This window comes from Mustela putorius, unplaced genomic scaffold (assembly GCF_011764305.1).
Source record: "Mustela putorius furo isolate JIRA1106 unplaced genomic scaffold, ASM1176430v1.1 tig00000056_pilon_pilon_pilon, whole genome shotgun sequence".
Taxonomy (NCBI): domain Eukaryota; kingdom Metazoa; phylum Chordata; class Mammalia; order Carnivora; family Mustelidae; genus Mustela; species Mustela putorius.
The window spans coordinates 1610898-1637017 of NW_025421263.1; the positions used below are offsets into that span (position 1 = coordinate 1610898).

General features: G+C 37.8%; 1 protein-coding gene across 3 annotated transcripts in view; it reads left to right on the plus strand.

Moving 5' to 3' along the window:
• UBE2V2 (ubiquitin conjugating enzyme E2 V2) overlaps positions 1 to 26120 on the plus strand; it is a 59005-nt gene that overhangs the window by 18693 nt on the left and 14192 nt on the right. For 2 of the 3 annotated variants that reach the window (XM_004780190.3, XM_013049796.2), the window contains exon 2: positions 24734 to 24882. In XM_004780190.3, the coding sequence (XP_004780247.1) occupies positions 24734 to 24882 (149 nt within the window). Of the gene's footprint in view, positions 1 to 20601; positions 20659 to 24733; positions 24883 to 26120 lie in introns of those variants that run through there. The other variant, XM_045082041.1, reaches the window with a different exon arrangement.

Here is a 26120-nt window from a genome sequence, read left to right on the forward strand (position 1 = left end):
TTGGGGGAACCTTCATACTGTTTTCTACAGTGGCTGCACCAGTTTTCATTCTCACCAGGAGTGCAAGTGGGTTTTTTTTTTTTTTTTCCCTCCACATGCTCATCAACACCTGTTGTTTCTTTTGTTGATTTTAGCTATTTTGACAGGTGCAAGGTGATACCTCATTGTACTTCTGATTTGCATTTCCCTGATGGGAAGTAATGTTGAGCATCTTTGTTGGCCATCTGTATGTCTGTGTGTTCATGCCTTCTGCCTAATTGGATTATTTGTTTTTTGGGGTTCTTTATATATTTTGGATGCTAATCCTTTATCAGATAATGTTATTTGGATATATCTTCTCCCATTCCATACGTTACCTTTTAGTTTTGTTGATTGTTTCCTTCATATGCAGAAACTTTTTACTTTGATTTAGTCTCAGTTTGTTTTTGTTATTTCCTTTGCCTCAGGAGACATATTTAGGAAAAAGTTCATATGGCTGATGTGAAAGAAGTTACTGTTTTGTTCTCTTAGCATTTTTATGTTTGCAGTTTACACATTTAGGTCTTTAATCCATTTTGAATTTTTTGTAGGATCTGAGTAAGTGGTCCAGTTTCTTTCTTTTGCGTGTTACTGTCTAGTTTTTCCAGTACCGTTTGTTGAAGAGACTATTTCTCACTGGATACTCTTTCCCACTTTGTCAAAGATGAATTAACCATGTAGTTGTAGGTTTTTTTCTGGGGTTTTCGTTCTGTTTCATTAATCTGTTTCTTTTTGTGCCAGTACCATACTGTTTTGATCCCTGCAGCTTTGCAGTATAACTTGAGGCATGTAATTGTGATACCTCTAGTTTTATTTTTCTCTTTGAAGATTCCTTTGGTTATTTGGGATCTTTTATTATTCCATACAAATTTTAGAGTTGTTTGTTCTAATTCTGTGGAAATTGTTGTTGGTATTTTAATAGGGATTGCATTAAATGTGTAGATTGCTTTGGGTGTTATAGACAAATTAACAGTATTTGTTCTTCCAGTCTATGAGCGTGGAATGTTTTTCCATTTCTTAGTGTCTTCTACAATTTCTTTCATCAGTTTTCAGATTATGAGTCTTTGGTTAGGTTTATTCTTAGACATCTTACTGTTTTGGATACAGTTGGAAATAAGATTGTTTTCTTAATTTCTCTTTCTTCATTACTGGTGTATAGAGATGCAACAGATTTCTGTACATTGCTTTTGTATCCTGCGACTTTACTGAATTTATCAGTTCTAGCAGTGTTTTGGTGGACTTGCTTTCAGGTTTTCTATATAGAGTATCATGTCATCCGCAAATAGTGAAAGTTTTGCTTCTTCCTTACCTATACCTTCCTTAATTTCTTTATCTGATTGTCTTGTATTTCTTTTTGTAGACTGATTGCTGTGGCTGGAACTTCCAGTGCTATGTTAAATAACAGTGGTGAGAGTGGACATTCTTGCCTTGTTCCTGACCTTAGGGGAAAAGCTCAGTTTTCCCCCATTAAGGATGATGTTAGCTGTTGGATACAATCTTGTATTTAATTTAATTTAATTTTTTTTTTTTAAAGAGGTGGGGAAAGGGAAAGGGAGAGTCCAATGCAGCGCAGGATGTCATGACCCTGAGATCATGACCCTGATCCAAAATCAAGAGTCAGATGCTTAACTGACTGAGCCACCCAGGCTCCCCTAATTCACGTATTTTAAAATTATTTCATGTTTTTTAAAAAACATTTTAAAAAATATTTTATTTATTTACTTTAGAGAGAGAATGAACAGGGAGGAGGGGCAGAGAGAGAGAGAAGCAGACTCCCCACCAAGCAGGGGCCTGATGCAGGGCCTGATCTCAGGACCTGGAGATCATGACCTGAGTCAAAGCCAAAAATCATGACCTCTTGAGCCAGCCAGGTGCCCCTAATGTTTTAAATATATGACATAGTTACCTGAATGTATGGCAGTTGTCCTTTAAGTTTTTGTACTGCTAAACATTTTTCTCCAGAGTTTTCATTTTCACCTGCTTTTCTTACCTTTACTTATCTCTGGCTATATAGTGAATCACTGCCTTTTTTTTTTTTTTTTAAGACTTTATTTATTTATTTGACATAGGGAGGGAGAAAGTAAGCACAAGCAGGGGGAGGGGCAGGCAAGGGAGAAGCCGGCTCCCCCCTGAGCAAGGAGCCCCATGTGGGACTCAATCCCAGGTCCCTGGGATCATGGCCTGAGCTGAAGGCAGCCCCTTAACTGATTGAGACACCCAGGTGTCCCTAGTCACTGCAAAACTCAATGGCTTTGGGGTGCCTGGGTGACTCAGTGGGTTAAAGCCTCTGCCTTCGGCTCAGGTCATGATCCCAGGGTCCTGGGATCGAGCTCCGCATGGGACTCTCTGCTCAGCAGGGAACCTGCTTCCGCCTCTCTCTGCCTGCCTCTCTGCCTACTTGTGATCTTTGTCTGTCAAATAAATAAATAAAATCTTTATAAAACAAAAAAGCAAAAATAACCTCAATGGCTTCAAACTGATTCGTTCTTTGTCATGATTTCTCATTAATTTGGTCGTTCTGCTGGTATCACGTGATGATGGACTGCGCCTCTTGCCCAGGTATCTTGATTCAGTTAGGATTGGCCATTCTCTGGCCTTTGTGACTTCTTTACATCCTGGTAGTGTCTCAATTGGTGGTTGACTACCAAGAGAGCTAAAAAGAAGAGAAGCCATCTGGCCTCTGAGAATGCTGTTCCCACAACTGCACCAACATACTATACCATATATCAAAATAAATGGCTAAGCCATCCCAGATTCAAGTGGAGAGGAAATAGCCTCCATCCCTTGTTGGGGAGTGGGGGTTGTCCTGAGGGAGAAGAATTGTTCATAGCTAGCTTTGGAGGCAGCCTACAGACTACTCTTTATGTTTTGTTCTGAGGGCAAATTTCATATAGAATTTTAAGTCAAAGCATATGAATAAAAATTACTATATTTTGTCAAGTTACCTCTTAAGCAAGGTGGAATTGATTTCTAGTGGTGTGTAATTATGTATAAATATACTTTTCCCATAGTTACACCAGCATCGTGTTTAGCATATTTTAAATTTATTTATTTATTTATTTATTATTTATTATTTTTTTTAAAAAGATTTTATTTATTTATTTGACACAGAGAGAGAGATCATAAGCGGGCAGAGAGGCAGGCAGAGAGAGAGGAGGAAGCAGGCTCCCTGCTAAGCAGAGAGCCTGATGCGGGGCTCGATCCCAGGACCTGAGATCATGACCTGAGCCGAAGGCAGAGGCTTTAACCCACTGAGCCACCCAGGCGCCCCTTAAATTTTATTTTTTGATGGATGGCTTTAGTTTGCCTTTTTAAAAAAATTTTTTTGTTTCGTTTATTTTCTTGTTTTATCATTTGTATTTCACATCTATGAAATATGTGTTACCCATTTATTTTATATATATATATATAAAATAAATGGGTAACATTTATATATATATATATATATAGTTATAAATGTGTGTGGCCATTTCCTTTTTGTTCAAGGAACTGGTTATTGATATTAGGAGGCTTTAAAATTTAAAGGTATTGAAATCAAGTTGAAAATTTTATACCTTATGTTTAGTAATTCTTTTTTGCTTTTTTTTTTTTAACTTGGGATAGAATCATGTCTGATATTCTGAAACAGTGCTCTAGATGAACTAAAGGAAGGTTAAATGGGGAGGAAAATTAGACTATACCTCTCAGTGGGGCGAATAGCAAAGAATTTCTGGCTACCTTTAATTTTTACAGTGATTCTCAACTATTTTGATTGCAAAGTTAATAGATAAACATGAATTTTTAGTAAGCAAAATGATATAAATTGCATAACACTGAAACTGCATTTGATCTTTGATTTAAAGGTGTTTCAGGAATCATACAGGTAGGTTGTTTTGTTTTAAAATTAGTCTCGATAGCTTGGTTTCATGGAGTTTAAGAATCCCAAATTTGGGGCACCTGGGTGGCTCAGGTGGTTGAGTGTCTGCCTTCGGCTCAGGTCATGATCCCCAGGTCCTGGGATCAAGCCCCATGTCTGGCTCCCCGCTCAGCAGGGAGTCTGTTTCTCCTTCTCTCTCTGCTTCTCCCTCTGCTTGTGCTTTGTCTCTGTATCTTTCTCAAATGAGTAAACAAAACAAAAAAAACTCTTAAAAAAAAAAAAGAATCCCAAATTTGGAAATAATGTGGGTCAGCAAGGATTCTGAACCAGAGAATGGAGATGAGGGCAGAGAAAAGGCAAGAAGATTTCTTCTTCATGTTGTCTCTTCTTTCTCCCCTGTTTGGTGAATTCTTCCTGTAGTAAGCTTTTACGTGTTGCTCACTGAGATTTGTTGGGATGGACAAAAAGTTGTACATCACTGATGTAGTTTAGTTCCACGTTTCACACCGAAATAATGCAAAGTGTAAAAGAAAACACTCTTTGCTCAGAGTCGTTTGGCTAGATCCTGGTAGAGCAAAATGTTAATGAAAATTTTGTGGTGTTCTTTCTTAAAGAACTTCTCATAATCTGATTTCTGTGTCTTGCTGTTAAACTGTAAGCTGCAAGAGATCTGGGACTGTGGCTGTCAGTGCTAGATCCCATTGGCCTCACATAGTTCCTAGCTTGTAGTTGATTTTTGATTTTGGTTAATTGGAAGTAAATAAAATTACAGAATTATAATAAAATGAACCCAGTTTTTCTAGTTGAGGCACTTCAGATTTCTTGGTCTTTCATCATCAGTGTTGCTGCTTTCCTCCTCTTTTTATCTGTGGTGTTCATGCTTATTTCCCAGCCTTGCACTTGCCTGCACCTCTTGCTGCAGGTAAAGTCTGAGTTTGCAAGTGTACCTGTCCTTTATGTGTTGAACCCTGCCTTCCAGGTCATATCTGGCTCTTTGCTCATTCATTCTCAACTACTTCCCCAAACATTGCCTACCATTCTCTCTTTCTACTTTATTATTTTCTTTTTTATTTTTCATTTTTTTGTGTGTGATGTTCCTCCTTTTAAAAAGAAAAATTTTAAACAGCAGAAAAATGTGTGAATACACATATATCCACTCACAGCTCTCTCAAATTCTAGTAAATTATTATTGCTTCAGGTTGATCGAAGAAATAAAATTTGTCAGTACCCTTCCAAAAAAAATTTGTCAGTACCTAGGCCTCTTCTTCTTTGTCCAGAGATTACTGCTATCCTAATTTTGGAGTGTATTGCACAAATGTCTTTATACTTATACTTTTGCTACCATATATATGTACTCAGGAACAGTATAAAGATCCGTTTATATATGGCTTTTGAGGGGTTTCTTTTTAATTGTGGCAAAATGTATACAATGTAACAATTATCATCTTAACTATACAGTTGAGTAAGGTTAATTATATTCATGTTTGCAGCAATCTCCAGAACTTTTCAACTGGCAAAACTGGAACTACTCATTAAATAGTGTGCTTAAAAAATTTTGGCATGGATTGGTACTTGGAGCTCTAATATTTTTATTCTAATTGTAACAGTCTTGTGTTGTTGATTGTATCTTCTTAGTCTTAGGTTGTTTCTGAGTTTTGTTCTGTTTTTTTTTTTTTTTTTAAGCAATTTTATTTATTTATTTGACAGAGAAATCACAAGTAGGCAGAGAGGTAAGCAGGGGGGACAGGGGGAAGCAGGCTCCCTGCTGAGCAGAGAGCCCAATGTGGGGCTCAATCCCGGGATGCTGGGATCATGACCTGAGCTGAAGGCAGAGGCTTAACACACAGAGCCACCCAGTCACCCCTGTTTCTAAATTTTTACTGTTAGGGGTATTGCTTAGTGAGCATTCTTATTCCTGTCTTCCTCTGAGCACTCAAATGAGTTTTTTCAGTCCTATCCTTTGATCTTTCTAAATATTACCAGTTTGGCCACCAATTTAGTTGTACTAGTTTATTCTCATGTCAACAGTATATGAGCTCTTCTCTATATCTTCCTCAAATCTAGTACTGTTCTGTGGAGTTTCTATTTTTAATTGTTTTTTTTCTTGTCTCTGAATTTTAGATGCTAACATTTTACCGGTTACTTGAATCGTCTTTCAGTCTGTGGCTCATCTTTAGTCTTTCTCTGGACATTTTTTTCTTGTCTTTTTTTTTTTTTTTTTTTTTTGGTCAGGTTTATCAGTCCTTTGGTTTTGCTTTCTTTGTTTTGTTTTAAGAAATCCTTTCTTAGTTGCCTGGGTGGCTCAATGAGTTAAACCTCCACCTTCGGCTCAGGTCATGATCTCGCGGTCCATGGTCCTGGGATGGAGGCCGTAGTGGGCTCTCTGCTTAGAGGGGAGCCTGCTTCCCCACCTCTCTGTCTGCCTCTCTGCCTACTTGTGACATCGCTCTCTGTCAAATAAATAAATAAATAAAATCTTAAAAAAAAAAATCCTTTCTTATATCTCAAGGTCATAAAGATACCTTATGTTTTCTTAAAGTTAATATTTTGCTCTTCATAATTAGCATTTATTTGCTTAGAATTGATTTTTATTATTTGTAAGATAGGGGTTTAATTTTTCCATATAGATAAAATATCCTAACACCATTAACTGAAAAGTACATTGTTTTCTAGTTTTTTCTTTTGGCTTAATTTCAGATTTACAGATATGTTACAGAAACAGTACAAACAATTCCCATGTACCTTCACCCAGATTCATCAAATGTTAATATTTTAATGTTTTTATGTGCTCTCTTTCCCCTTCTCTTCCCACAGACACAATTTTTTTCCTCAACTGTTTGAAAATAAGTGACAGACATAGACCTCTTCACTCATAAATACGTTGCTTTGTGTTTACTGAAAACCAGGCATCCTCTTACGTTACAACAATGTAATTTTCAAGATCAGGGAATGAGCATTGATATAGAACTTCTAAGATATAGGCCTATTCGTGTTCTGCCAAATTTCCCACTAATGTGTTTTATTTATTTATTTAATATTTTTAACTTAAATTCAATTTAGTTAACATATACTGTATTATTAGTTTTAGGGGTAGAATTTAAAATTCATCAGTTGCATGAAACATCCAGTCCTCATTACTTCAAGTGCCCTCCTTAATGCCCATCACTTGGTAACCCTATTCCTCCACTCTTTTTCCACTCTGGCAAACCTCAGTTTGTTCCCTATAGTTAAGTGTCTCTTATGGTTTGCTTGACTATTTTTGTTTTATTTTTCCTTCCCTTCCTTGATATTCCTGTTTTGTTTCTTAAATACCATACATGAAATCATATAATTAATTGTCTTTCTCTGATTGATTCCACTTAGCATAATACCCTCTGGTTCCTTTTAGTCATTACAAATTGCACAATTCCATTCTTTTTGATGGCTATTATCCCATTGAATATGTATATACACACCACATTTTCTTTATGTTCATCTGTTAATGGATATCTGGGCCCTTTCCATAGTTTGGCTTTTGTGGGCATTCCTGCTATACACAGTAGGGTGCATGTGCCCCTTTGAATCACTGTGTTTGTATCCTTTAGATAGATGAATACCTAGTAATTAAATTGTTGGGTCTTAAGGATGTTCCATTTTTAAATTTTTGAGGAGCCTCCATGCTGTTCTCCAGTGGGTGCATCAGCTCGCATTCCCACCAACAGTATAAGAGTGTTCCACTTTCTTTGCATCCTTGCCAACATTTGTTGTTTCATGAGTTGTTCATTTTAGCCATTCTGACAGGTGTGAGGTGACAGTTAATTGTGGTTTTGGTTTGTATTTCCCTAATGATGAGTGATGTTGAACATCTTTTCATGTTGGCCATTTGTGTGTCTTCTTTGGAAATGTCTGGTGTCTTCTGTCCATGTCTTGATTGGATTATTTGTTCTTTGGGTGCTGAGTTTGATAAGTTTTTTATAGATTTTGGATACTAGCCCTTTATCTGATGGCATTTGCAAATACTTCTTCCATTCCATAGGATGCCTTTTAGTTTTGTCAACTGCTCCCTTTGCTGTGCAAAAGATTTTTATCTTCATCAAGTCTTGATAGTTCATTTTTGCTTTTGTTTCTTTTGCCTTTGAAGTTGTGTCTAGCAATACATTGCTGTGGCCAAGGTCACAGAGGTTTCTGCCTATTGTTCTCTTCTAGGACTTGGGTGGATGCCTGTCTCACATTTAGGTTTTTCATCGTATTTGAGTTTATTTTTGTGTATGGTTTAAGAAAGTGGTCAAGGGGCGCCTGGGTGGCTCAGTGGGTTAAAGCCTCTGCTTTCGGCTTGGGTCATGATCCCAGGGTCCTGGGATTGAGCCCCGCATCAGGCTCTCTCTGCTCGGCAGGGAGCCTGCCTCCCCCTCTCTCTGTGCCTGCCTCTCTGCCTACTTGAGATTTCTGTCTGTGAAATAAAAAATAAAATCTTTAAAAATTAAAAAAAAAAAAGAAAGAACGTGGTCAAATCTCATTCTTCTGCATGTGTCTGTCCAGTTTTCCCACCATTTGTTAAAGAGACTTTTCATTTTCCATTGGATAGTCATTTCTGCTTTGTTCAAGGGTAGTTGATGATAGAATTAAGGTGTCCATTTCTGGGTTCTTTATTCTGTTCCATTGAGCAGTGTGTTTGTGTTTTTTTGTGTGTGAGTTCCATACTGTTTTGATGATTACAGTTTTGTAATACAGTTTGAAGTCTGTGAATTGTTTTACCTTCATCTTTGATTTTCAGCAGTTCTTTGTCTATTTGATGACTTTTCTGGTTCCGTACACATTTTAGGATTGATTATGTTCCAGTCTGTGAAAAATGCTGATGGTATTTTGTTAGAGATTTCATTGAATATGTAGATTGCTTTGGGTAGAATAGACTTTTTAAACATTGTTTGTTCTTTCAGTCCATGAGCACAAACGTTTTTGGATTTCTTTTTGTCTTCCTCAGTTTCTTTCGTAAGTGTTGTGTAGTGCTTAGGGTACCTCTCTGGTTAGGTTTATTCCTAGGTATCAGTTCCTTCTTAGTGCAATTGTAAACAGGATTGATTTGTTGATTTCTCTTTCTGCTGCTTCTTTGCTAGTGCATAGAAATGCAGCTGACTTCTTATGTTGATTTTATATCCTGTGACTTTGATGAACTCCTGTTTCAGTCTAGCAATTTCTTGGTGGAGTTTTTTGGGTTTTTTATGTAGAGTATCTATGAAGAGTGAAAGTTTGACTTCCTTTTTGCTGATTTGGATGCCTTTTATTTTTTTTTTGTTGACTGATTGCTGAGGCTAGGACTTCTAGTACTGTTTTGAATAACAGTGATGAGAGTCGATGTTCTGTGTCATATTCCTGACCTTAGGGGGAAAACTCTCAGTTTTTTCCTATTGAGTATGATAGTCTCTGTGGATCTTTTGTATGGCCTTTGTGATGTTTAGGTATGTTCCCTCTATTCCTACATTATGGAGTGTTTTTTTGTTTTTTGTTTTTGGGTTTTTTTTTTTTTTGGTATCAAGAAAGGATGCTGTAGCGACTCCTGGGTGGCTCAGCTGGTTAAGTGGTTGCCTTCGGCTCAGATCATGATGCCAGGTTCCTCGGATCCAGTCCCACATCAGGCTCCTTGCTCAGCAGGATGCCTGCTTTGCCCTCTGCCTGCCCCTTCCCCTGCTTGTGCCATCTCTCTATCTGACAAAAAGATAAATAAAATCTTAAAAAAAAAGATGCTATATTTTGTCAAAAGCTTTTTCTGCATCCATTGAGAGGATTAAATGGTTCTTATCTTTTCTCTTAAAATGTAGTGTATCACATTGATTTGCAGATGTTGAACCACCCCTGCGGCCCAGGAATAAATCCTGCTTCTGGTGGTGGTGGTGAATAATCCTTTTGGTATACTGTTGGATCCTATTTACTAGTATCTTTTTTTTTTAAAGTGATTCTTCTTCTTCTTCTTCTTTTTTTTTTTTTAAATTTTTAAAGATATTATTTATTTATTTATTTACAGAGATCACAAGTAGGCAGAGGGAGAGAGAGGAGGAAGCAGGTACCCTGCTGAGCAGAGAACCCCATCAGGGCTCAGTTCTAGGACCCTAAGATCATGACCTGAGCCAAAGGCAGAGGGTTTTTGTTTTTGTTTTTTTGAGAAAGAGAGAGAGAGAGAGCAAGCGAGAGAGAGGGAGGAGGAAGTAGGCTCCCTTCCTAGCAGAGAGCCCGATATGGGACTCGATCCCAGGACCTGAGATCATGACCTAAGCTGAAGGCAGAGGCTTAACCCACTGAGCCACCCAGGCAGCCCAAAAGGCAGAGGTTTAACACACTGAGCCACCCAGGTGCCCCCTATTCACTAGTATCTTGGTGAGAATTTTTACATCCCATGTTTATTAGGGTATTGGTCTGTAATTCTCCTTTTGGGGAGGGTCTTGTCTGGTTTTAGGATCAAGGTAGTGATGACTTCATACAATGAGTTTGTAAGTTTTCCTCACATTTCAATTTATTTGGACAGTTTTGGAAGAATAGGTATTAGGTCTTCTTTAAATGCTTGGTAGAATTCCCTGGGAAGCGATCTGGACTGGACTCTGGTTTGTTGGGAGATTTGGGATTATTGCTTCAATTTCTTTGCTGGTTATGTGTCTGTTCAGGTTTTCTCTTCCTTCCTGTTTCAGTTTTGTTAGTTTATATGTTTCTAGGGATGTATCCATTTCTTCCATATTACCTAATTTGTTGGCATATAGTTGCTCATGATGTTTTTACAATTTTATTTCTTTGGTGTTGGTTGTGATCTTTCTTTCATTTATGATTTTACTGATTTGGGTCCGTTTTCTTTATTTTTGTTTATTTTTTAAAAATTTTATTATTAATATATAATACATTATTTGTTTCAGGGGTACTTTCTCATTTTGGTAGGTCTGGCTGGGGTTTATCAATCTTGTTAATTTTTTCAAAGAAATACCTTTTAGTTTTGTTAATTTGTTTTACTGTTGCTTTTTTTTTTTAATTTCTATATCATTGATTTCTGTTTCAGTCTTCTCTTGCTGGATTTAGGCTTTATTTGATGTTTTCTTTCTTAGCATGTATCTGTTTGGGGGCCACCTCCGCCGTTAGTTTCAGATTACCTTTGTCACATTCACATTCTTTGGTTGATGAGGAAATCTTAATATCTAGGAAAAACTATTTCCTCTGTTTCTTTTTCTTTAAAAATTTTCTCCAGAGTCTTGCCTTTCAGATTTGCTAGAAGAATGTTAGAACTATTTTGTCAGGTTCCAAGGGCAAGGCTGTTAGAATTTCAGCTTAAATTGGAAGAGTCTTTAGAGTAATTTGAGAACTTAATCTTTGGAATAAGTTTGTCATGTAGCACATTGCTTTTTTTTTTTTTTTCCAGGTTTTTGATGTTTTTTTGTTTATGTTTTATAGTTTTTTTCTGCTGACATCTTACGTATTTTCACCCACTGTTCATCTTTATGGTGAATCTGGAGAGTTCTTCCTTTAGGAGACTTTCCTTGTCCCCCTTTTGGGGTAAGTTGTCCTTTCTAAATGCTCCCAGATAGTTTTTCACATTGTATTATGTTGTTTCTCTGTCTTTCTCTCATAGACTATAAAGTTCTTGAAAGCAGGGTTTTAGTCCTCCTAGTCTCAACTTCCTAGTCTACGTAGTAATTGAATCTAGTAGTACTCAAATGATTTTTGAATGTAGGTGTGAATTAATACAGTAGTGAATGGATGACAAAATAGAGGTCACCTGTTCCTTTCCTGCCTTATGTGTGTCCTTCTGCGTTATGTTTTCGTGATGTTATTTGTTCCATTAAGGAAGATAATAATGTTAAAATCAAATATTTGTCTTACTGAAAAATTACGGAGTATTAGCAGAAAAGTTTTATAAATCTTTTTACTAATATATGATTTTAAGCACCATAAACCAGAAATTCTTGGACTTCAATTTTAATGCTTTCTTTACAGTACTTTTTCACATGACAGATTACAGAAATTCTTTTTTTTAATATATATTTTATTAATATATTTGATTGAGAAAGAGAAATGACAAGCAGGCAGAGAGGCAAGCAGAGAGAGGGGGAAGCAGGCTCCCTGCTGAGCAGAGAGCCTGATGTGGGGCTTGATCTCAAGACCCTGAGATCATGACCTGAGCCGAAGGCAGAGGCTTAACCCACTGAGCCACCCAGGTGCCCCAAATTACAGAAATTCTTTACGGTATTTGTTTATATGACAAATTACAACAGTGAGTGATTTTTAGAAAATACGTATTTTAAGTTGTATACATTCTGTAATCTCCCTGCTTTTTTATTTTATTAAAATTTTATTTTACCTTTTTTGTGTGTGTTCCAAGATTCATTTTTTATGCACCAGACCCAGTGCTCCATGCTATACATGTCCTCCTTAGTACCCACCATCAGGCTCATGTAACCCGCCCACTCCCATCCCCTATAAAAGCCTCAGTTTGTTTCTCAGAGTCTACAGTCTCTCATGGTTCATCTCCCCCTCTGATTTCCCCCAACTCACTTCTCCTCTCCATCTCCCTATGTTCTCTGTGTTATTCCTTATGCTTCACAAGTAAGTGAAACTATATGACAGTTGGCTCTCTGCTTGACTTATTTCACTCAGCATAATCTTCTTCAGTCATATCCATGTTGCTACAAAATTTGGGTAATCATCCTTTCTTATGGAGGCATAATATTCCATTGTATATATGGACCATATCTTCTTTATCCATTCGTCCGTTGAAGGGCATCTTGGTTCTTTCCTCAGTTTGGCAACCGTGACCATTGCTGCTATAAACATTGGGGTACAGATACCCTTCTTTTCACTACATCTGTATCTTTGGGGTAAATATCTAGTGGTGCAATGGCAGGGTCATAGGGAAGCTCTATTTTTAATTTTTTGAGGAATCTCCACACTGTTCTCCAAAGTGGCTGCACCAACTTGCATTCCCACCAACAGTGTAAGAGGGTTCCCTCCAACATGTGTTGGAGGGTTTCTCCACATCCCCTCCAACACATGTTGTTTCCTGTCTTGCTAATTTTGGCCCTTCTAACTGGTGTAAGGTGGTATCTCAATGTGGTTTTGATTTGAATCTCCCTGATGGGTAATGGTGATGAACATTTTTTCCTGTGTCTTTTAGTCATTTATATGTCTTCTTTGGAGAAGTGTCTGTTCATGTCTTCTGCCCATTTTTGGATGCGATTATCTGTATTGTGTGTTGAGTTTGAGGAGTACTTTATAGATCTTGGGTATCAGCCCTTTGTAGTGTCATTTGCGAATATCCTCTCCCATTTTGTGGGTTGCCTCTTTCTTTGTTGACTGCTTTCTTGACTGAGCACAAGTTTTTGATCTTGATGAAGTCCTAAAAGTTCTTTTTTGCTTTTGTTTCCTTTGCCTTTGGAGACATATCTTGGAAGAAGTTTCTGTGGCTGAGGTTGAAGAGGTTACGGTCTATTTCTCCTCTAGCATTTTGATAGATTCCTGCATCACGTTGAGGTCTTTATCCATTTCAAGTTTATCTTGGTGTATGGTGTAAGAGAATGGTTGACTTTCATTCTTCTACACACAGCTGTCCTCTTTTCCCAGCACCATTTATTGAAGGGACTGTTTTCCACTAGATATTTTATTCTTGCTTTGTTGAAGATTATTTGACCATAGAGTGGAAGGTACATATTTGGACTCTCTACTTGGTTCCATTGTTCTGTATGTCTGTTTTTGTGCCAGTACCATGCTGTCTTGGTGATCACAGCTTTGTAGTAAAGCTTGAAATCAGGCAATGTGGTGCTTCCAGTTTTGTTTTTCTTTTTCAGCATTTCCTTAGCAATTTGTGGTCTCTTCTGGTTCCATAAAAATTTTAGGATTGTTTGTTCCAGCTCTTTGCGTAATGCTGATAGAAATTATGATCAGGATGGCATTGAAAGTATAGATTGCTCTGCACAGTAAAGGCATTTTAACAGTGTTTATTCTTTGATCCATGAGCATGGAATGCTTTTCCATCTTTTTGTGTCTTCAGTTTCTTTCATGAGTATTCTGTAGTTCCTAGAGTATACATCCTTTAAACTCTTTGGTTAAGTTTATTCCCAGGTAGGTATAGTAAATGGAATCGATTCTCTCTTTTCCCTTTCTTTATTTTCATTTTTAGTGTATAAGAAAGCAGCCAATTTCTGTATACTGATGCTGTATCCTGCCACATTACTGAATTGCTCTGTGAGTTCTAGTAGTTTGGGAGTGGAGTTTTTTGGATTTTTCATATAAAGTATGTCATCTGTGAAGAGAGAGAGTTTGACTTCTTCTTTGCCAATTTGAATACCTTTTATTTCTTTTGTTTTCTGATTGCTGTTGCTAGGACTTCTAGTACTATGTTGAACAACAGTAGGCATCCTTGTCATGTTCCTGATATCAGTGGGAAGGCTGTCAGTTTTTCGTCATTGAAAATGATAACTTCTGTGGGTTTTTCATAGATTTTATGAAGTTGAGGAATGTTCCCTCTGTCCTTATACTTTGAATTGTTTTAATCAGGAATGGATGCTGTATTTTGTCACCTGCTTTTTCTGCATTGAGAGGACCATGTGGTTCTCTTATTGATTTGTTCTATCACGTTGATTGATTTGTGGATGTTGAACCACCCTTGCATCTCAGGGAAAACAACTACCTGGTCATGGTGGGTAATCTTTTTTTTTTTTTTTAAAGATTTTATTTGTTTATTTGACAGACAGAGATTACACGTAGACAGAGAGGCAGGCAGAGAGAGAGAGAGAGGGAAGCAGGCTCCCTGCTGAGCAGAGAGCCCAATGCGGGACTCGATCCCAGGACCCCGGGATCATGACCTGAGCCGAAGGCAGCGGCCCAACCCACTGAGCCACCCAGGCACCCGGTGGGTAATCTTTTTAATGTACTTTTGGATCCTATTAGCTAGGATCTTGGTGAGAATCTTGGCATCCATATTCATCAGGGATATTGGTCTGAAATTCTCCTTTTTCATGTGGGGTCTTTGCCTGGTTTCGGGATCAGGGGAATGCTGGCTTCATAGAAAGAGTCTGGAAGTTTTCCTTCTCTATTTTTTGAAACAGCTTCAGGAGAGTAGGTATTATTTCCTTTTTGAATGTTAGGTAGAATTCTCCAGAGAATCCGTCAGGTCCTGACTCTTGTTTTTTTGGGGGGTTTTTGATCACTGCTTCAATTGGTCTGTTCAGGTTGTCAGTTTCTTCCTGATTCAGTTTTGGAAGTTTATAGATTTCTGGGAATGCATCCATTTCATCTAGATTGCTTAACTTATTGGCATATAACTGTTGATAGTTATTTCTGATGATTTTTTCTATTTCCTTGGTGTTAATCGTGATTGCTCCCTTTTCATTCATAATTTTAGTAATTTGGGTCCTGTCTCTTTTCTTTTGGATTAGCTTGGCCAGTGGTTTATTGATCTCATTGATTCTTTGAAAGAATCTGCTTCTAGTTTTTTTTGATATGTTCTGCTGTTTCTTTAGGTCCTATCTCATTGATCTCTGCTTTGATCTTGATTATTTCCCTTCTTGTGTGTGGGGTTGGCTTAATTTGTTTTTTGATTCTCAGTTCTTTAGGGTTTAAAGAGAGCTGATGTATTTGGGATTTTTCAGTTTTTTTTGAGGGAGCCTTGGATGACTATGAATTTCCCCCTTAGAACCACCTTTGCTGTATCCTATAGGTTTTGGACTGATGTGTCTTCATTCTCCTTGGCTTATATGAATTGTTTTAAGTTGTTCTTTGATTTCCTGGTTGATCCAAACATTCTTGAGCAGGGTGGTCTTTAGCTTCCAAGTGTTTGAATTCCTTCCAAACTTTTTCTTGTGATTCAGTTCTTGTGGTTCAGTTTCAAAGCATTGTGGTCTGAGAATATGCAGGGAATAATCTCAGTCTTTCGGTATCTGTTAATTCCTGCTTTGTGACCCAGTATATACGGTCTGTTCTGGGGAAAGTGAGCTCAAGAAGAATGAGTATTCTGTTTTTTTAGGGTAGAATGTTCTTTATATATCTAAGAGGTTCATCTGGTTCAATATGTCATTCAGTGCTTTTGTTTCTTTATTGACTTTCTGCTTGGATGATATGTTACTGAGAGTGCTATGTTAAGATCTCCTACAATTAATGTATTCATATCAATATGACTATTTTGTTTATAAGGTTTTATTTATTTATTTGACAGACAAAGATCACAAGTAGGCAGAGAAGCAGGCAGAGAGAGAGGAAGAAGCAGGCTCCCTGATGCAGGGCTTGATCCCAGAACCCTGCGCAGAGGCTTTAACCCACTGAGCCACCCAGGCACCCCATGACTCTTTATTTTGATTAATGGTTGGCTTATATAGTTGTCTGCTCCCATATTGGGGGCATAAATATTTACAATTGTTAGATACTCTTGGTGGATAGACACTTTAAGAATGATATAGTATCCTTCTGTATCTCTGACTACAGTCTTAAGCTTAAAATCTAATTTATCTGATATGAGAATTGCTATCGCAGCTTTCTTTTGAGGCCCATTGGCATGAAAGATGGTTCTCCATCCCTCCACTTTCAGTCTGGATATATCTTTAGGTTCCAAATGTGTCTGTTATAGACAGCATATGGCCGGGTCCTGTCATTTTAACTAGTCTGCCACCCAATGCTGTTTTATGGGAGCATTTAGGCCGTTCATGTTGAGAGTAATTATTGAAATATAAGTTTTTATTGATATCATGTTGTCTGTGTAATCCTTGTTTCTATGATTGTCTCTGTAAATTTCTGTTTTATGGCACTTGGGATCTTTCTTCTTTTATAGAACACCCCTTAACATTTCTTGTAGTGCCAGCTGTGTGGTCACATATCTTTTTAAATTTTGCGATTATTGGAAGCTCTTTATCTCTCCATCCATTTTGAATGTCAGCCTTGCTGGATAAGGTATTCTTGGCTGCATGTTCTTCTCACTTAGTGCCCTGAATGTCTTGCCAGCCCTTTCTGGCTTGTCAGATTTCTTTGGAAGATCTGACGTTATTCTGTTGGTCCTTCCTCTGTATGTAAGGGATCTCTTCCCCCTAGCTGTCCTTAAGACCTCCTGTCTGAAATTATGATACGTGAATTTCACAGTTAAGTGTCTGGATTTCTTTCTAGATCATTGATCTTGGCGGGGTATCCTTTCTGCTTCTAGGTCACGAAACTTGTTCCATTCCCCAGATTGGGGAAATTTTCATCCAGAATTTATTCAGCTGTATCTTCTATTCTTCTTTCTTTCTCCACTCCCTCAGGGATCCCAATAATTCTGATGTTGGAATGTTTCATGGCATCATTTATTTCCCTAATTCTGTTTTCATGGCTTCTAAGCTGTTTGTTTCAGGGCTCCTGATCTTTCTTTTCTATCAGCTTGTCTTTTAGATCACTGATTCTGTCTTCTGCCTCAGTTAACCCAGCTGTTAGAGTATTTAGATTAGATTGGATCTCATTGATAGCATTTTAACTTCTGCCATATTGGCTCTTACTTCCACCCTTAGAGATTCTGTGTTGTCACTAATGGTCTTCTCCAACCTAGCCATTGCCTGGATAATTATTATCTTGAATTCCCTTTCCAACATACTGTTTATGTCCATATCCAATAGTTCTAATGGGGAGGGCACAGTCTCTGATTTTTTCCTCTGTTGGGTGTTCCTCCTCCTCGTCATTTTGGTGAGAAGTTGTTGAGGGAATGTATAGCTGAATATATCAGCCACAATCGAGGCAGGGTACACCCTGGAAAGTTTTGGAGTAATCGGAAGTCCCCACCAGTAATAAAGAGAGAGAGAGAGAAGAAAAAAAAAAACACAGCCAGAAAGAGCCCCTAAAGTAAGATGTATAAGGTACATAAACAAGAACAAACAAGACCGACAAAGTAAAGGACAAGAAAAAAAAGAAAATCCCAACCAAAATGAACTCCAAGAATAAGATTAATATAACCCAGAACAGAGTCAAATACACAGAAACACTGACAGGGGAATAAAATGGGAGTGTGGTTATAAATCTCGATGTGGGCGAGGAAGGTTATTTTGTTTTTCCTGGGTGTTTCTTGTTATCCTTGTTAAAGGACTCAACTTTCCAGAGATTAAGGGAGATTGAAACTGATTTATATATATGGGTAGCATCGAATAGGAAAAAGGATTATTTTGAAGCTTATATCTGTATTATATTAAAAAAAGACAAAAAGAAATACAATTATATGTATGAAAAAAGTTCAAGTTAGGGGCACATGGATTGCTCAGTGGGTTAAGGCTCTGCCTTCACTCAGGTCATGGTTTCAGGGTCCTGGGATTGAGCTCCGTATTGGGCTTTCTGCTTGGTGGGGTTCCTGCTTCCCCCCACTCCTCTGCTTGCCTCTCTGCCTGCTTGGGATGTTTGTTTGTCAAGTAAATAAATAAAATCTTAAAAAAAAAAGTTCAAGTTAAAAAGCTATTATGGAAATATTGTATTAAACCTCTAGTTGTAATGTTAAGTAGGTTAAAAAAATTAAAAAAAAACAAGAATCGTGAGAACGAGTTAAAAAAAAGTTTTATATATGAAATATACAGGTTTGGGAACAAATACTGGGAGCTTAATATATTGTTTTCTCCCTCATGTTGGGGTTTTACAGTTTTATGGGGACCCTGTGGTGGTTGTCCTCTTGTTCTTTTGGCTTGTCTTCTGGGGTGGGGGGGGCTCCCGTGTTGTTTTCCATCATCTTGCTTGGGTTGAGTCTCAACGGGCTGGGCTCTGTGGAAACTGGATTTTCAGGCTTTTGTTTTCTGGGGGTTTTTGTTCTTTGGTGGGTTTTTTGTGTCTTTTCAGAGGGTCAGAGCAAAGAATCTGTCTGCTCCCAGACCTCTGCCTCAGAGAGAAGCCTCAGACTGTTGCCCTCTGGGTGGTCCAGAACACACAGACTCCCTTTGCAATCTCCACTGAAAACCACAACCTCCCACAGGCATTATGCACCCCCAGCCACCATTCCAGTGGTCACCCAAGGCCCCTGCTTGTCTCTGCACCCCTGTGCAACTAAAACTGCAAGTGATACTGGTCCGTGGGTGCCTTTGCTGGAACTACTGTCTGGAGTCAAGGCTCATGCTGGGTGTGCCCAGACTCCACTGCCTAAAAGGTTGCAGAAGGCTGTGGGCAGAAGAACCCCAACTGGAGTTTGCACTGTGTTCTCTCAGGCACAGGTGGATGTATGCCCAGCCCCTGTGGTGGTACAAGCAGCTGAAAGTTGCAGGCTCAGGGACCATGGACTGGGGGGGCCCTGCTGAACTCTGTCTGGCATGGGTGGTCTCTTGTGGTGACTGTCCTGGGACCGTGGGTTAGGCCCGTGCCCATGATTGCCTGATTCCACCAGTTGCCCTTAAGGTCTTTTGCTCTTTTTGAGTGCTTTTAACTAGACTCCCAGTTAATCCTGGTCCCCAGTCACAGGGCACTTTCGTATTGGTGTATTACTTTCTAGGGGGTCTCTTAGGGTGGCTCCCTCTCCACTGATGTCTTTTGCCTTCGTAGAGATCCAGAAGTGTATAATCTTATATCTCGGGCTGATTTCATGGGTGTTCAGAGTGTTCTGGTGGATACTTAGCTTACTTTAGGGGACCAGTTGAAATAGGGTCTTCTACTTCTCTGCCATCTTGCCCCTCGGATCTATAATCTCCCTACTTTTTCTGTTTTTTTTTAAGATTTTATATATTTAACAGAGAGAAAGATCACAAGTAGGCAGAGAGGCAGGCAGAGAGAGAGAGGGGGAAGCAGGCTCCCCGCTGAGCAGAGAGCCTGATGTGGGGCTTGATCCCAGGATCCTGAGATCATGACCTGAGCCGAAGGCAGAGGCTTAACCCATTGAGCCACCCAGGTACCCCTATAATCTCCCTACTTTTAAAAAAATTTTTGAATTTTGGGATGCCTGGATGGCTCAGTTGGTGGAGCATGTGATTCTTGATATTGGGATGATGAGTTCAAGCCCCACATTGGGCATAGAGCTTACTTAAAAAAGTAAAAATGAATAAAATTTTCTGGATTTTGAAATACAGTATATAGTGATAGAGTGTTGTAACCGTGTTGGGAAATTTGAATATTAGATTTGACTCAGTTGTTAGTTTACCATGGTCTTAAATAAGTTACTTCATGTTTTGGTCTTTGTAAATGTGGATATAGCTGTCCATTATAGCCCAAAAGATTTCTTTTATATACAAATAAATGGCTGTATGAAAAAGTGATTTGAAAAATATAAAATGCTGTGTTTCTTTTTCTTGGATAGGACTGTTTTGAGTATACCCAGTGTGTGACATATAGAAAAATTTCTTTTAAGGGAATTCAGAATTGTATGTATTTTGTCAGAGTTTCTTCCACAGTTGATCAAGATGTGTCTCATCCCCATCAGATTTGCAGGGACTTTCGACAAGTTAGTAGTGGCTAGGGAAAAGAGTTCCATCTGGGACTAGTGGGTTCCATGAGGTCTCATTGGAGAATTAATGGCTAAGAGATTCAACCCTGATTCAGTCACTCTCCATGTAATTAGATTGAATTTTATGAGATTACTCTTTCTGTTGGTTAAAAAGATGCCTAAATAGCGGCACTTTCATTTTCTAAGATTCAACTTAATAATTTAAGCTTTAATTTTCTTATCTAGTGAAATGGTGATATTATATCAGTTTACAAGGTGAGATTTAGTGAAGTAATTCCTCCTGTAAAGTTTTTAGCAAATGTTTGTCTCATAGGAGGTGCTCATTAAGTATGTTATTTTTAATCAGATCAGCTTGTTGGGGTTTGAGGAGAACTCAGAACTCCCACAATGGGGCAGGACCAGAGAACTAACGGCACAGGTGGGGACTCTTCATGAATTCTATCTTAACAGTGTATCTGCTCAGGCTTGTTGCAACCCACATGTCAGAACTCTGCAGGGGGACAGGTAAACAACCTGGTTGCTTCCCACAGCACTCATGCCCCAGCTACTCTCTTCCTTAACCTCATATACTGATACTTTAGGTAGTGTGATAGGGGAGGGACACGCATGCCCCAGATACTCTCTTCCTTAACCTCTGGGTACTCTGGGTAGTGGGGTCAGGGGAGGGGACCCATTGCCAACTTGAGTGTTCTTGAAGATCAGCTAAAGGATGGTTGAAAAGCACATAACACAGAAAAGATTTATTCCATTCCTACAGGTGTTCTCCTTTAATTTTTGAGTAGGTGGTCATTACTCTGGTCCAGTCTCCCAACCCCTGCCCCTCAAGCAAGCATTTTAAAATGGCATTTGATAATGTCTGTCACAGAAAGATGTTCATAAGTAGGGGGAAAGGGAAGTTACAGAACTATGAGTCATGTTCTCATTTTGGCAAAAAACATGGAAACCATATTTTGTATATGGAGAATAATCTGAAGAGAAGTATATTAAAATAGTAACCATAATTATTCCTTGAATTTTGGGGACTTTTGTATATCTTAGACTGTTTACCATCAGCTGCTGGAACTGGAATCCACACTGCCCTCTCTAAAACTATAATATCGCTTATCTTTTTTTTAGTGTTACTTTAGAACTTCCTTAATTTAGATGATTAGTTGCAAACTGGTATATGTGCTTTGTTACCATTTCTCATATGTTTGTGTGGACATATTGATAGATTTATTACTATTCAAGGTCTTACACTATTTTTGCTGTAATTTGAAAAAGGTAAAAATTTGTGCTTTTATTTTTGGTATCATGGGAATTAAAGGCAAATGATTTGGGATTTGATATCCTTCAGATTTAAAGCTGGAAGCATGTTTCCTAGGTTGTTTGCATTGTCTGTGTAGTTTTTGGTGTTATGGCTCAGAAGTGCAGGTTCATTGTGATGAAGGAGAGACTAGATTGATTAGTGGAGGAAGCCTGGAGATGGGTTTTGGTCTTGGTTTGTCAACAAAAACATAGTTAAGTGACTTTAGGATAATCACCTAACATTTCTGGTGATAATTTTCTTTCCTCTAAAGTGTTTGGTTTTGGACTGGATGATCTCTGGTGTTCTCCTGGACCAAATATTGACAGCATTTTAAAAGTTTCAGCTAGAAAAGGATAGATTTATGGGTTATTTATTAACTGAACCCAGACTAAGGAGGTAAAATATTTAAAACTGTTAACAAAACAACACACACAGATATACAGGAAAAAGACAAGTAGAACTGTAGAAAAAGACTCCTAAATGGCAAGAGATCTAGAAGGTAGCTGTTTAATATTTCAGTTTTCATGGAGTAATATGCCCATCTTGTGGCTTTGTTTTTTCCTTCATAGACATTGGTGGTTTGGTGAAATAAAGCCATTGCTCTAGTCCTGAATTTGAAAATAAGGCTCAGTGTTTTTTGGTTTTTGTTTGTCTTACACTTTAAAAGTAAAATAGTCTAAGCTGTTACAGCTTTTTAAATGTTAGTATTGTCAGTAATAGAGCTATCAGTTTTAGAACTATTTTCCCAGAAAGCTATATAAAGAAAGGGTGAAAAGTTTAGCAGTAACTAGGTTTAGCATTTTTATGGCACTTATGTAAAGAGAAACATTAATTTTACTTTGTTTGCCTTGTTATTTTGGATGCTCATCAAGGTCACTTGATTGAATTGTTTATAACTAGGAGGAAACATTTGTAACAATTTATTATAATACAAATTTATAGTAATTCTTGGGGAATGACTTCATAAGGGCAAGGGTAATCAGGTTCATTTAGGATTATTTTAAAAACTCAGTAGCAATATATTGTGGAAATAATGACTATAGTTACAGGAAAGTAGCAATGGTAGGTGAATAGAAACTTACAGCTTAGGATAATATTTCTAGGGTCCACCCCACAGGGTTGTACAAAGAGCTTTTCTTCTCACATAGCTTCGATGGAGGTTAATTAAAGTTTTATGTAATTCTCTCTAAAAACATAACTGAAATGATCATCATAGTCAACATTGAGTTTAAGATGGATTGCCTTGTTTAGTTTTCACAGTGATTCTGTGGGTAGGAACTACTGTTACCTCACTTTTATAGATGAGAAAATAGGGCTGGGGTCACATATCAAGTGGTTAGCAGAACTGGACTTTGGCAGTCTGATTCTTGTATCTGTGCCAGGATATGCTGCCTGTGTAGTTTATACTGCTGTGCAGCTTGGTGGTTAAAAGTGGCTTTGGTCTAGAAATTGAGGATCTGTCTCTTATAGCTTGTATGACTTTGGGTAGGTCATTTAACTTCTTTATATCCCAGTTCCTACAATGGTAAAATGGGTGCTTTTAGGATTAAATGGGATGATTTAATTTTGCTTAAAGTAGCATACAGTGTATGCTAAACAAGTGGTTATTGATAATCATAATAGTTGTAATAATGACTTCTTGTTTCTTGTGATTTATGACAGCTCCATATTTTTGTGGCCCAAGATTTTCAAGCTTTTTTTTTTTTTAAATAAGGCACAGGACTGTGCTAGTATTCTATGGCTAGTGTTCTCTTAAGTTATAATATTTATTGCTTTTTCATTGTATGTCCGGAAGGATTAGTATGAATTAATAAGTGAAAGATGTTTTGGTTTTACCAAGAGAGAGGTTACACAAATTGACAGCTTTAGAAGAGATGTCTCTAAAAAAAAATAGATGTCACTTTTTTCTGCTTCATCGTTTTGTGTGTATGCATCCATGAGAGGGAGTACACAAGAATATATGTGCAATCTCCAGAACCAGAGAGAGAGGCTTCTGGGGACATTTACCTAATTTTTTCAAGACTTATGTGGTGGGACTGGGGGATGTTTCAATCTTGATGTTGTTGAGAACATGCGAGACCACAAGATCTATCCTTTGGAGAGGCCAGGCCAATAATTTTAGGAAAGGTGTGGTCAGTTAGAAGAACCATGGTTGGATTCTAGGGATTGGAGTTCACAGTGATGGCAAAGACCAGGTTTACTGAGAATGAAAGAGAAAACTTGAAATGCTAGGGAATTCTAGGCAGAGGGGAAGACATCTGTGTTAAGATTTTAAAAATAGAGTAGGGGTGAGAAGGTCTTAAGAATGGGAGGTGTGAGAAGGACTAGTGGATCATGAATAATTTGCTGGGTTGGGCCCAGAGGTGAAGGGTGGGTCCCAAGAAACTGTTACATTCATGAGGAGAGTTATTCTCATTTGGAGGAACTCTCCAAGTGATGATTAAGTGGCATTCTGACATGGGAGAGGTAAGACCCTATTGTTTGGGGCGAGAATAGTAAAGGAGACTGACTGGGGAATGTGGGTGGTGCTGCTTCAGGGTTCTAGAAGAAAATAGTACTTTTAGTGCCATTTTTAAAGTAGGAACATAATTCCATTCTTTAAAAAGTATTAGAGAGTGTATGTTAATGGATTTGAGCTTTTATGAACGTTCTCGTCTTTGCCCATTTATTTGATGCAGTGTTCTAGGCTTGGGACAGAAATCTCAGTTATGGGAAAATACTTATTTTATAGTGATTTCCTTAGGATTGATTTATATCAGGATAACATTAATTAGGAATTTATATACATGATCTGTATTACAGTTAATATTTGGTACAGTGCTTTCTCTTTAGTGTTTTCATTTTTTTTTTAAAGATTTTATTTATTTATTTATTTGACAGAGAGAAATCACAAGTAGATGAAGAGGCAGGCAGAGAGAGAGAGAGAGGGAAGCAGACTCTCTGCTGAGCAGGGAGCCCGATGTGGGACTCGATCCCAGGACTCTGAGACCATGACCTGAGCCGAAGGCAGTGGCCTAACTCACTGAGCCACCCAGGCGCCCTAGTGTTTTCATTTTGACTAGTTTTTAAATTGAGCATTTTCTGGGGCAGAATGCTTCAAGGGAATTTGGTTTTAAAGATTAATTTGGAAAAAGTTTAATTTGAATATATGCAGCTGTTTTAATTATGGGCTTTTTACATTTACATTGACATTCTTTTTGTATAGGAGTTAAAGTTCCTCGTAATTTTCGCTTGTTGGAAGAACTTGAAGAAGGACAAAAAGGAGTAGGCGATGGTACGGTTAGCTGGGGCCTTGAAGATGATGAAGATATGACACTTACAAGGTGGACAGGCATGATTATTGGGCCACCAAGGGTCAGTGCTATAAATTATATATATTTTTTATTACTTACTGTCATTTTAGAGTAAGAATTTTATTTTAAATTGATATTAAAATAATTATCACTTCTAACTGAAATAATTCCTCCCTTTTAATTTATTTGTATACATTTATTGATGCTTTCTGTGTATAGGATATAATGCTTGATTTTATGGAGGACTGGGGGGAAAAGATTGATATGGTCATTTCCCTCAAGGTGTTTGCAGTTTAGTGGAGGAGAAAAAATAAATACAAATGACAGATTCTAACTATGGCAGAGAAAGTTCACTACGGACTTCAGAATATGTTTCTTCTAGCTGGAATAATTGAGGAAGGCTGAACAGTGGAGGAAGTTGCCTTTGGAATGAGCCTTAAAGGACTGACTGGTAGGATTTCAGAAGGTGGTGATGGGGCTGGAGAACATTCCAGATAGAGAGGAGAAAAGGTGAGGAAATGGAGGGGTATTTGGGAAGAGCAAACAGTATATTTTGACGTAATATGTTACTAATCTGCTGTGTGTGTAACCAAGGGTTTCTAAATTGGTTTGTATTTAGTGCACACTGCTGTTTGCCCTTTTGACATTTGACTTGCCTTGTAAATGCTATAGGTATTAATTTCTTCATACAGTATATAGAAAAGTCTCTGATTTTTGTATATTTTCTTTTGTTGGCAGCAGGCCCAATGTGTTTTATTCTTAGACCTTTCTCAAGGTTTTAAAGTTTTATTTTTACTGAAAATCTTCAGACTGGGAAATATTTTGTACATTGCATTCCTTACTCAAAGGTCCCATTTACTACACTCTTGGCAGTGAGTCTTTGAAATATGTAATATGTATTGTGTAATGTTTTGACTTGCTGGAAAGAACACTAATTTGAAGGGTTTTTTTGTTTGTTTGTTTGTTTTAGTCTTTGGTTTTATATACTAATGCCTACCTTATGGGAGCATTTCAACTGTTTTGCTGTTGGGTAGGGTTTAGATTTCCTCTTGATTATTACAAAAGAAAAATGGATCCAGGTAATCAACAGTGTTAACTTTAGTGAGTGAATTAATGTATGTCTTATATTTTCTGGTATTCCTTTGCAAAATTTGAGCACAATACTAACCTAACAAACTCTGACTTCCTTCTACTGCTTTGATTTTTTTCGTGAGATATTTGAGGAAGGAAATGTAGTACTGATGGTTAAGGTTCTTGATTTATTTTATAACTTGGTATTTGTAATGAAAACCATGATTT